Source organism: Acanthisitta chloris, unplaced genomic scaffold (assembly GCF_000695815.1).
Source record: "Acanthisitta chloris isolate BGI_N310 unplaced genomic scaffold, ASM69581v1 scaffold16040, whole genome shotgun sequence".
Lineage (NCBI taxonomy): Eukaryota > Metazoa > Chordata > Aves > Passeriformes > Acanthisittidae > Acanthisitta > Acanthisitta chloris.
Genome location: NW_008651290.1, coordinates 46730 through 58947, shown reverse-complemented (window position 1 = coordinate 58947; position 12218 = coordinate 46730). Strand labels below are relative to the sequence as shown.

The 12218-nt window shown below is 53.8% G+C and overlaps 1 protein-coding gene across 1 annotated transcript; it reads right to left on the bottom strand.

The window, feature by feature from the left end:
* Positions 1-5: 5 nt before the first annotated feature.
* On the bottom strand, positions 6-11654 carry LOC103800317 (myosin-7; the record flags this gene model as incomplete). Its single annotated transcript, XM_009072696.1, has 35 exons — positions 11597-11654; positions 10741-10955; positions 10169-10312; positions 9574-9730; positions 9417-9444; positions 9049-9160; positions 8637-8729; positions 8491-8554; positions 8180-8278; positions 7984-8087; positions 7765-7903; positions 7562-7680; positions 7304-7453; positions 6952-7122; positions 6497-6806; positions 6346-6413; positions 6121-6208; positions 5887-6004; positions 5676-5799; positions 5357-5493; positions 5148-5274; positions 4906-5034; positions 4592-4834; positions 4067-4243; positions 3807-3952; positions 3620-3710; positions 2577-2966; positions 2368-2494; positions 2145-2263; positions 1582-1778; positions 1204-1375; positions 800-965; positions 590-714; positions 200-508; positions 6-62 (listed from the first exon to the last, which is right to left on the bottom strand). Coding segments are annotated over exons 2-35 (5001 nt in total), but the record flags the coding sequence as incomplete, so codon positions are not given.
* Between the last annotated feature and the right edge of the window lie 564 nt (positions 11655-12218).

Genomic DNA, 12218 nt, shown 5'->3' with positions numbered 1-12218 from the left:
GCAATGTTCTCCTTCAGGTCCTCGTTGACCCGCACCATGTCATCCAACTGTAGCTGGGTGTCCTACAAAGTAGCGTGAGGGAAGAGGGTGAGTGGGGCTCGTAGGGAAGGGGCTGGAGTTGTTCAACTTAACTTGCACTGGGGGTGGTGGGACCTTATTACACCTCAACATTCTTATCAGACAAAAGTCTTTTGGGTACCTTGAGATAGCCCTGCAATGTCTTGACTTGCTTCTGGGCCTCAGCAGCCATGCGGTTTGCATGGCTGAGCTGGATCTCCATCTCATTGAGGTCACCCTCCATCTTCTTCTTCAGCCTCAGGGCCTCATTGCGGCTCCGAGTCTCAGCATCCAGCGATGTCTGCAGCGAGTCCACCACCCTCAGGTGGTTGCGCTTGGCCTGCTCCATCTCCTCGTCCTTCTCAGCCAGCTTGCGCTCATAGTCTGCCTTGACCTGGTTGAACTCCAGCTGCGCCCTCAAGATCTTCCCCTCCTCATGCTCCAGAGAGGCCTGTGGGGACAGAGGGAAAACTGTGGTCCACAGAGAAGACCAGGAAAACATAGGGATTCATGGGGTTGTGACTTGTCTCACCTCAGCCTCCTCTAGTGCAGCTTGGAGCTCCAGTTTCTCAGCATCCAGCTGCTTCCGGACCTTCTCCAGCTCATGTATGGTCTTGTGGCTGCCACCCAGCTGCTCCGTGAGGTCCGAAATTTCCTCTGCCCAGATGAGATCCCATCAGACCCTCACAGTGGTAGGTGGTGGAAAACAATGAGGTGTATAGGGGAAGGACCTTGTTCTCACCTTGGAGGTTCTTGTTCTCCCTCTTTAAGGTCTCCAGGTGATCAAGCGACTCCTCGTAGGCATTCTTCAGCTTGAAGAGCTCAGTGCTGAGGGATCTAGCCTCCTTCTGTGATGCCTCCAACTCCATCTGTGACTCCTCAAACTTCTGTTTCCATTCAGACAAGATCTATGGGGACAGCACCTGCTCAGTAACTCCTTTGCCCACGAATAGCCCTCTTTTCATCATCCTCCTCTCCCCAACACTCTCCTTGTGGGGGCTTGAAGCTCTGCTGAAACTTAGCCCTTGATAGTTATCCATCTTTCCTCTGGGCTTCTTCTCCTGCTTTCTTTGATAGCTGGGACCCACCACATCTCTCCACCTCCTTCCCACCCTTCTCTTTCCAGTATTTCTTGGTCCTCCAAACCTTGTCAAAGTTCCTCTGCTTCTTGTCCAAGGCAGCAGCCGCTGCATTTGACCGCTCCAGGTCAGCCATGAGATCTTCCAGCCGGTGCTTGGTCTTCTCCAAGGAGGAACACTTGGCATTGACCGCCTCCACTGCCTCCTCAGCCTCCTGCAAACGCTGAGCCAGCTTCTTCCTGTCCCGGGGGACACCCTGGTTGCAGTGACTCATGAACCAAGTGGGCTACACAAACCTTCTTCCACCCACTGGTTGGCTAAGGCTCTGCTCTGGATCTCCTATGCCATCTCCAGGTCCCTCTACCTTCTCCAGATCCTTCTACAGTGGAAGGGTCTCCTCTCTTCCCAGCCCCATAGAGGCTCCCTCCATGGGGAGATGACTCACTTGGCCTCCTCCAGCTCCTCAGTGCGCTGGATGGCATCTGTCTCATACTTGGTCCTCCACTGTGCCACCTCAGAGTTGGCCTTGGAGAGTGAGCGCTGGAGCTCAGCCTTGGCCTCCGTCTCCTCCTCATACTGCTCCCGCAGCAGGTCGCAGTCATGCCGGGCTGACTGGAGGGCATGGGCCAGTGCGTTCTTGGCCTGGGGGTGGAGAGAAGAGGATGAGTGGTGAGGAGAAGTTAGACTGTTGGGTCCACATCAATTTGAGCCATCTTGGGATTATCCAACTCAGCAAGAGCGGATTTTTATTACCCCAAGCCAACCAGACATTTTGTAAACCAATCCAATTTGTAGACCAACCCAGGCAACAGCCTTGCTACCAACCAACCCAACCCAACCTAACCTCCTTGAGACTCACCAACCCTACTGAACTTCCTGAGGACCCTCAATTCATTTTCTCCTGCTGTGAGGTCAGGCTCACACTGCACCTCTCAGTCCCAAATCAACACCACCCTTTATACTGGAGGTGTCTTTCAGCCCCACCCAACCTCCCCACCGAAGTCCAACCTTGGCCTCTTCCTCTAGCTGCCTCTTGAGGTCTTCCAGCTGCTGGGCATAGGTGAGTTTCCCTCGTGTCATCTGGTTGATGAAGGCTTCCTTCTCCTCCAGCTGCCTGGAAAGCTCACCTGTGGGGTGGAGTGATGGATAGTCAGACAGACCTGGACAGACCCCAAAGCCACCCCACTGGGAAGAGATAGGCAATTGGGTTATGGAAGATCAAGCCCCTCACCATTCTCCGTCTGGAGCTTGGCTCGTTGAGTGGTGAGGTCATTGACCATGCGTTGAGCCTCTTCGGACTTGGTCCGGTGTTCATTCATCTGATCTTCCATGGTGCGGCACATCTTCTCTAGGTTGGCCTGGAGATGGGAAGTGCAGGAAGATGAAAGGGAACCTTTAGAGGTCAATAGAAGAGTTGTCCCTTCATGGTTAGAGACCTACCTTGGCCTTGATAAGCTGCTCCATGTTGGAGCCAACATCATCCAGCTCCAGCTTGAGCTCACTCTTCTCCTTCTCCAGCTTCTGCTTCACGCGCTGCAGGTTGTCGATCTGCTCACTGAGCTCAGCCACACTGTCAGCGTGCTTCTTGCGCAGCGCAGCGGCCGTGGCCTCGTGCTGCAGTGTGGCCTCCTCCAGGTCCCGCCGCATCTTCTGGAACTCTGCCTCACGCTTCTTGTTGAGCTCAATCTGCACTGACGTGGCACCACCCGCCTCCTCCAGCCGCTCACTGATCTCCTCCAGTTCCCGTGACAGGTCTGAGCGCAGCTTTTCCACCTTGGCCCTGCCCGTCCGCTCTGCCTCCAGCTCCTCCTCCAGCTCCTCAATCCGTGCCTGTATTCCAGGGATGGAGATCATGTTATCAGACTTTGTTCCACCAGCTCCTCCACTCAACAAATAGAGCTGGAGAATCTTTAAGTCAATTCAAGTCAACCCAACCACTCATTGACTCTTCAGCTCAACCTGGACAGCTGGAGACCCTTCAACTCAACCAATCCTGTCCCCATCCAGTTCTCTTCAACCCAGCCAAAATCTGAGCTCTTCAGATCAACCGACCTTTTCTGAAGACATTGCACCTTCTCAAGTCACCTTGAGATTCTTCAACTCAACTGGTCTTGATGACATTCAGCTCAAACAACCCTGGAGCTGCCTGGATTAAACAGCTCAGCACAGCCTTCTCTAAAGACAATCAGAGTTAACATGATCCAACCCAGATGATCTGTTCAGCTCAGATGATCCCACTACCTTGAGTTCTCCAGACCCATTGCTTCAGCTCAACCCACCCCAAAGCCAACCTGCCCAGGAGCCCATGAGTCATTTCAAGGCAATAAATCACAAGGTGGTTATAGGTCAAGGGACATGCCATGGGCTTCACCCATCAGGCGAGTAGCATGCTGGTTTGAGTCCTTCTTCAAAAAGTGTGAAGAAGAAAATGAGGACGACCAGTTCTGCATCCTAGTTGTGCCCCAGGCTGAAATCCATCTCACCTGAAGCTCTTTGAGCTTCTTCTGGAGCTGGGCTGCGATTGCTTGCTCATCCTCAATTCTGGCATTGAGAGCATTGAGCTCAAAGTCTTTCCTGGGTGGAGGGGGAAATGCCAGGCAGTCATTCTACTGGGTGCTCAGCAGAGAAGGGCATTATGGGCAAAGGGCAAGCAGGTGGGTGGGCCCCTACTTTTTCAGCCTTTCATCCAATTGCTGCTTGTCATTCTCCAGGTCCATGATATTCTCCTGAGCCAGCTTCAAGTCACCTTCCAGCTTCCTTTTGGCTCGTTCCAGGTCCATTCGTACCTTCTTTTCCTGCTCCAGTGAGCTCTCCAGCTGCAAGTGAGGCAGAGACACACCCATCAGCCCCCTCAAAACACCCAGCCTAGCAGGAACTTCACACCCCAAGGGACCAGCTATGTGCCCATGGTGGGACTGGCCCACACTCACGTCATCCACTTGCTGTTCCAGCTTGACTTTGGCCTTTGTCAAGGTGTTGACTTTGTCTTCCTCTGCCTGCAGGTCATCCAGTGCTTGCTGGTGAGATTCTTGCAGGGCCTTCTTCTCCTTTGTTAGCTTGACAATTATCTCATCCAACCCAGCCATCTCCTCTGTGAGGTTCTTGACCTGCAGGAGGAGAAATATCAGGCCTCCAGCTTTGTACCAGATGTAGAACAAGCAACAGGAGGTTTTTCTTGCTCTTGGTCAAGCTGGGCCTATGTCAGGAGACACAGGAGAAAACAACCAGCCTTGGGTCTTGGTGATGCAATCCAACCAGCACTGGCTTTTCACAACCCAAGCGGATTTAGGTCTTTATAACACAACCCAACCAGACTCGAATTTTGTCAACACAAACAGCCTTGGGTCTTGGCAACCCAATCCAACCAGCCTTGGGTCTTCTCAAAATCTATTAACATTTGCTTGAGTCAACTCAAGTCCCCACAGTTTGAGTTCAACACTTCTCCCCATCCTCACCTTGTTCTCGGTGGCATGTTTCTCCTTTTCCACTTTGGCCAAAGACAACTCCAGGTCATCAATGTCTTTCTTCAGCTCCGAGCACTCATCCTCCAGCTTCCTCTTCTTGGCTGTCAGCTCTGCATTCATCTCCTCTTCATCCTCCATCCGCTCTGTCATCTCCTTCACCTTGGCCTCCAGCTGGATCTTGTTCTTGATCAGCTGGTCACAGCGCTCCTCAGCATCAGCAAGGTTGTCTTGCTCCTAGAAGGGGCAAGGTGAGTGAGAGGGTGAAGGAAAAAGGAGGGAGGGGCAGGGACATCTCTATCACTCACAGCCTGCACTTGGAGCTGAAGGTCATTCTTCTCCTGCAGCATGGAGACCATCTTTTCCTCCAGCTCCTTCCGCCGGGCCTCTGACTTCTCCAGGGCCTCCTTCAGACGCCCAAACTCTTCTTTCATGTTCTGCAGGAAGCATGAAGGTTCCCTGTAATTCTCATCTCTTCCTCCATGTCACCACATACCCCTTCTTCTCTCCATCCTCCCACTCACCTCTGCCACCCATGGCCCTGTCCTACCTGCATCTCCTTCTCTGTCTCAGCACTCTTCAACAAGGGCTTGATCTTGAAGTAGAGCTTCATCCAAGGCCAGTTCTTCACCCCCATGAAGGCCCTGATGTTCCACTGGATCACCAGCAGTGAGTCCCTGGAGAAGGCACAGCAAGGTGTGGGTCACCAGGGGCTTCCACTCAACATGGACCCAGCACCATCTCCACCTTACCACCCACCTGCGCTCCAGGATCTTCTTGAACTCCTGACGGGATAGGAAACCACGGACTTGGGCCTGGAGGCGGGTCATGATCCTGGCCAGGCGCTCATCCCGCATCTCCTCAAGCAACCCCAGCAGCCCAGCCTTGAAGAAGACCTTTGAGGAGAGATGAAGATAAGTGCTGATGGAATCTGGAGGCTTGGTGGAAGGATGGGAGGTGGGGTGGATGGAGGGAACTCAGATGGGCAAGTAGACAAGTAGATGGTGGGACTATGGAGTCAGCCTGGTCAACCTTATGGATGGTGGGACCACAGGAAACAGTGACCGTGTGATCTCACCTTGGTGTGTCCAAATTTGTACTGGTTGTGGTCAATATCAAGGGATCCCAGGAGCTTCTCAGCGCCCTTGCGGCTGTCGATGAACTGCCCCTCAGGGATGGCAGCAGGGTTCAGGATGCGGTACCTGGTGGCCAGAGAGGACAGGAAAACCCTGAGATCAGGCCCAGTGGGGTCGTCCACTCCCTCCCCACATCTTCTCCTCTGTGCCTACCGCTGGCGGAACATAGAGGATAGGATGCGGTTGGGGAAGCCCTTGCGGCAGATGCGGATGCCCTCCAGCACCCCGTTGCAGCGGAGCTGGTGCATCACCAGGGGATTGTTCATCACACCTGGTGGGTCATGATGACTGGTGAGTCAAGGCCTGCCCCACAACACCGCTCCTCACCACCACCTTTGGCCAGGGACCACCACTGGCCTCTGGATCAACCCTCAGGGTTTGGCTCACCAGGAGACTTGGTCTCATTGGGGATGATGCAGCGAACAAAGTGAGGGTGGGTAGACCGCAGGTTCGTCATCAGCTTGTTGAGGTTCTCCTGCAGAATGGAGGAGGTGATGATGAAGGGAGTGAAAACCACTTCCGAACTGTCCCACCAAGGGTCAGCACCTGCCCTATGACACATTTTCCACCCCCACACACTCTGGGGTCTACCAATAACCCCTGGGCTCTCACCCGGTGCACAGCAGAAACAGTCTGGAAGGAAGAACCTTTCTTCTTTGTTCCTTTCCCCTTCTCCACAGCTGTTGGAGAAATAGAAAGGATGAGACAGTTCAGGGACTGAGTGGGGAGAATCCCAGATGCTCAGGAAGGGGGTATCACTTACGTGCATCAGCCCCAGCGTAGTTAGCAAAAAGGTTGGCCAAGAGCTTCAGGGCTGATTTCTGGTAGAGCCCCACCACTGTCTCATTGAGGGGGTCCTTGTTCTTCTGCAGCCACCCATTGATATTGTAGTCCACCGTGCCAGCATAGTGGATGACAGCGAAGTGGGCCTCTTGCTTCCCCTTGATGTTTCGGGGCTTCCCAAAGTTGGCCGACTTGCCCAGGTGATTATCATAGAGCTTGGCCTTGAAAGTCATGTCTGTGGCCTTGGGAAACATGCACTCCTCCTCCAGGATGGACATGATCCCCATGGGCTGAGGAGGAGAAGACCTTGTTGGACATAGTGAACACCGAGCACAACCCAACTGGCCAACTTTGAGGTCCCTGTCAAGCTCCAATTGGAAGGGCCCTTCCCCAGCAGCCCCCTCAACCCTCACAAGGCCCTGGTGGAGATGATACCTTCTCGATGAGGTCGATGCAGGCCTGGAGGTCCATGCCAAAGTCAATGAACTCCCACTCAATCCCCTCTTTCTTGTACTCCTCCTGCTCCAGGACGAACATGTGGTGGTTGAAGAACTGCTGCAGCTTCTCATTGGTGAAGTTGATGCAGAGCTGTTCAAAGCTGTTGAACTGGAGGAGGAGGGAGGAGGTGATCAGTGGGGTCAATAGAACACCTAATAAGATCAGTGGGGCCAACCTGAGACTCAGCTGGCTCAACGAAACTCCCAATGAAAACATGGGCACCTGACCATCCATTAGGGTTAACTTAACACCCAGTGGAGTCAACACAACTGGGTCAACCAAGGCTCACATCAAAGATCTCAAAGCCGGCGATGTCCAGCACACCAATGAAGTACTGCCGCGGCTGCTTGGTTTCCAGTGAGTTGTTGATCCTGGTCACCATCCAGTTGAACATCTTCTCATAAACTGCCTTGGCCAAGGCCCCAACAGCATAACTCACCTGGAAGAGGGACATCCCACCAGTGAGAGGGGGCTCTCATTGTCCTCCTTGCCAGAGATGGCACCATGCCACCCCAAAAGAAGGAGGTTTTGGGGATGTCCTACTCACCTGCTGGACATTCTGCCCCTTGGTGACATACTCATTGCCCACCTTGACCCGAGGGTGGCACAACCCCTTGAGAAGATCAGCCGAGTTCAGCCCCATTAGGTAAGCTGACTTGTCCGCCTCTGAGGATGCAGAATTAAAAACATGAACCTGGAAGGACCATGGGTTTCACCCCAACTTCCAACGCAACCTTGTTTGGACCCAACCTTCAGTGCCATCTGGTTCTGCCTGCTCCTCCCGTTGCTTCTGCTTGAACTTCATGTTGCCGAAGTGCATGATGGCACCTGTGAGCTTGTAGATGGAGTTCTTCTCCTCTTGGGTGAAGCCCAGGACATCAAAAGCACTCTGTGGAGCAAAAACGTGTGTCAAGGTCTTCTCCATCCCACGTGGACCCATGCACTCTGCCTGATGGCCTCCCATCTCACATCTGTGGCCAGGAGCTCCTCTGCATCATCAATGGATGGCACTGTGGTCTCTCCTTGGGAGATGAATGCGTAATCATAGGGGTTGTTGGTCACCAGCATCATGTCTGCAAGGAGAAGATGGGGTTGGGACAGGGAGGAATCCTGCAGAAAGGGTGTGGGGCCAGGTATCCATAGGTGGGTTGGAAGCATGGCTCACCCAACAGCTCTGGCTTCTTATTGGAGAGGATCTGGTAGTAAATATGGTAGTTTCTTTCAGCCTTCAGCTGGAAGATGACACGGGACTTCTCCAGGAGGTCTGGCGTTAGGATGGAGAGAAGATGAGTGGAGGTTGAGTAGATGAACGGACAAGGAAATAGAGGGTGAGATGGATGGATGGATGGAGACTTGAGGAGATGGAAGGTTAGATGGGTGGTAGAATGAGAAGGATGGACATGTAGATGGAGGGGTGGATGGAGGAATGGTGATGGACAAGTAGATGTCCTCTCATGGAGCCATCAGCCTACTCACAGGTCTCAATGTCAGCTGATGCCAATTTCCCAGTGGCCCCAAAATGGATCCGGATGAACTTCCCCTGGGAAAGCAGTGACAGAAGGTGGAGATGGCCACCTTCTCCCAGAAGACCCCAACCCATAGACCCTGCCCCAAACACTCACAAATCGGGATGAGTTGTCATTGCGAACAGTTTTGGCATTGCCAAAGGCTTCCAAGGCGGGGTTGGCCTGGATGATCTGGTCCTCCAGGGTGCCCTGGTGGGGTGGGACAATGTTGGGGGGCTGTCATAGTGAAGGGCAGGGGATGGAGAGGTGGATGGATGGGAGGATGCAGGAGTCTCTGAAGGTTTGCATAGGCTGTTGGGTTGATGGAAAGGGAAGTGGGTTGATGCAACATGTGGGTGGAGGGATGGTTAGTTGAATGGATGTATGTGGGACAGATGAATGAAAGGTTGGATATATGGTTGGTTGGATGGTTGGATTGTTGGGTGGTTGCTTCGGTGGTTGGTTTTATAGACAGGTGGCAGAATGTTAGCCAGACTTCAGGGTATCATCCCTCACCCAGTGCCCTCACCTTGCCTGGGGACCCCGTCTCCTTCTTGCCACGGTCACCAATGGCAGCAATGACAGCAAAGTACTGAATGACCCTCTTGGTGTTCACTGTCTTCCCCGCCCCGGATTCTCCGCTGGGGGCAGCAAAGGAAAACAAGGGATGGGTGCTGAGAGGCAGGGCTATGGTGTTAGAGGTGGAGACTCACTGAGGAGGGAGTGGGACTTGCACTAGATGGACAATGGACCTCCACAGACAAGTCCAGGTGGTGAGAGGGTTGGCCATGCCAGTGAGCATGGTTTCAGGGGAGAAAGGGGAGGGGCTATATGCCAGGCGGGGAGATCTTATCTGTGAGTGGGGCTAAGACAATGTTTAGAGATGAGGTGACTCACGTGATGAGGATGGACTGGTTCTCCCGATCTGGTGAGATGAGAAGAAGCATGAGGTTCTGAAGCCCACCTTGGCTCTGTCCCACATCTACCCCAAATCTCCTGTTCCCCAAAAAGGATCAGGGGATATGGTTACAGGGTCCCTGCAGGATGCCCCTACCTGTCAACATGTTCTGGTAGGCATTGTCAGAGATGGAGAAGATATGGGGTGGAGCTTCACTCCGCTTCTTGCCCCGGTAGGCAGCCACCACCTCAGCATTGTAGACAGGCAACCACTTGTAGGGGTTGACAGTCACGCAGAAAAGCCCTGAGTAGGTCTGGAGAAAGGGGCAAGTGGGTGAGATTTAGGAAATGCCACCTCACCAGGTGGTCCAAGGGGTCTGCAGAAGGGACATCTTGCATCTAGGTGGCCCAAGGAGTCTGGAGAAGGAATATTTTGGGTTTGGGTGGCCCATGTGATCTGGAGATGGGACATCTTATGCCTGGGTGACCCAAGAGGTCTGGAGAGAGGACATCCCAATTCTGGGTGGCCTGTGGAATCTGGGGAAAGGACATCCTGGTTTTGGGTGGGCCAAGGGTTCTAGGAAATCTTGGGCCTGGGTGGCTCAAGGGGCGTGAAGAAGGGACATCCCTGTTCTGGGTGGCCCATGAGATCTAGAGAAGAGATATCTTGCGTCTATGTGGTCCAAGGGGTCTGGAGAGGGGTAGTCCAAATTCCAGGTGGACCTGGAGAACCTCATGGGCTCCCAACTCACATAGATCATCCAAGAGGCGTAGCGCTCCTTGAGGTTATAGAGGACGGCAGGCTCATGTAGGAAGGTCAGCATGGCCATGTCCTCGATCTTGTCAAACTTGGGGGGGTTCTGCTGCATGATCTCGTCCTCCTTGACTGTCACTGTCTGCTCAAGGCAAGAAGAACACCATGGGGTCAGAGAACAGGGCAAGGAATTGCCCCAGTTGTCCCCTCCCACAGGGCTGGGAGCTGTGCATCTGGGTCTTCCCTTGGGAGGTAGAAAAGGTCTAGGTGTCCCTGAAGTGACAGAGAAGATGATTTTGAGTCTGGGTATCCCTTGGGTGATGGAGGAGGTGGAATGGAGTCTAGGTGTCCAATGGGTGCTGGGGAAGGTGTGTCAGGGTCTAGATATCTCCTAGGTTCTCGAAAGGATGCTTTGCAGTCTGAGCATCCAATGAGTCCTGGAGAAGGGATGTTGGGGTATAGATGTTTCTTGGGTTCTAGAGAAGTCAGGTTGGGTTCTATGTGTCCTATGTGGAATGGAGATACTATTTTGAGGTCCTGGTGTCCTAGGTGTGGCTGGGGTCCCCCCACCTTGCCATTCTCAGTCTCAGCAGTGATCTTGGAGCCCTCACGGCTGATAATGGTGGCCTTGACAAATTCCTCCTTCTCATCAGGGACAAAGATGTCCTTCTTCAGGTCGAAGGGGCGAGTCTGGGCGGCCAATTTCTCCTTCTCCGACTTGCGAAGATAGGGGGCAGCCTCCCCAAATTCAGCCATCTCCACGTCAGGCATGGTGGCACTGGATGGGCTGGGTGGGGCAGGAGGTCTTAGATATTTCCAGTGCTGCAAGTTCCTCCCAGCTGACCCCATCCCGACTCCTTCCTTGGTGATTCCATCATCCCCTGTTCTTCTCCAGATCTCCCAGTTCCTCCTGATTAACCCAACGCCTCCATTCCTCCCCAGTGTTCCTAGTTTCTCTCCAATGCTCCCAGTTCTCCCAACTGGCTCCATCCCAAGTCCATCATTGGTGGCCCATCATCTACAGTTCCTTCCCAGTGCTCCCAGTCCTCCCAGTCAGCCCCATCCAAAGTCCATCCTTGGTGGTCTCATCATCTCCTGTTGTTCTCCAATGCTCCCAATTACTTCCCAAAGCTCCCAGTTCCTCCTAGATGTCTCCATCTCCATCCCATGTTCCTCCTTGGTGGTCCCAGTTCCCTCCTCATTGCTCCCAGTTCCTTCAGCTCAGTTTCCCCAGTGCATCATACTGCCTGCCCTTTACCCCACCCCAGCACCACCCAGTGCCCCAGCCCCCCCCAGTGCCCTCCAGTACCCCTCCATCTCTCCCAGTCCCTCCAGTTCCCCCAAAGAACATCCCAGTATCAGCCCAGCCCCTCCCAGTTCCCCCAGACACCCTTCAGTTCCTTCCAGTGCTCCCAGTGTCCAGTCCCACCTCTTTCTGTAGTCTCCAAGTCAGGGAATGACAGTGTGGACTCAGGGGGGCTCTGATCCTGGTCTAGGACACAACGACGACCCCAGTATGTCCCAGCACCCCCCCACAGCCCCACCATACTTCACCAGTATACCATCACACAAACAAACACACACACACATCCCCTCCTCCCCCCCCTCCAGTACTGCTCAGTAAATCCCAGTATTCCCCTAGGATTCATTCAGTACCCTCCCCCAGTATCATTCCAGTCCCTCACAGTTACCCCATAGACTGTCCCAGCATCATCCCAGTCTCTCCCAGTGCCCCCATAGACCCTCCCAGTATCATCCCAGTTCCCCCACAGATCCTCCCAGTCCCTCCCAGTTCCCCTATAGACCCTCCCAGTATAATTTCAATCCCTCCCAGTTCCTCCACTGACCCTCCCAATCCCTCCCAATTCCCCCACAGATCCTCCCAGTCCCTCCCAGTTCCCCTATAGACCCTCCCAGTTCCCTCCCAATCCCTCCCAGTTCCTCCATAGATCCTGCCTGTTCTCTCCCAGTACCTCCCAGTTGCCCCCAGTTCCCCCACAGCGCCCTCGCAGGCCCTCACAGTGCTCCCAGTGCCCCCTGCCCCACCT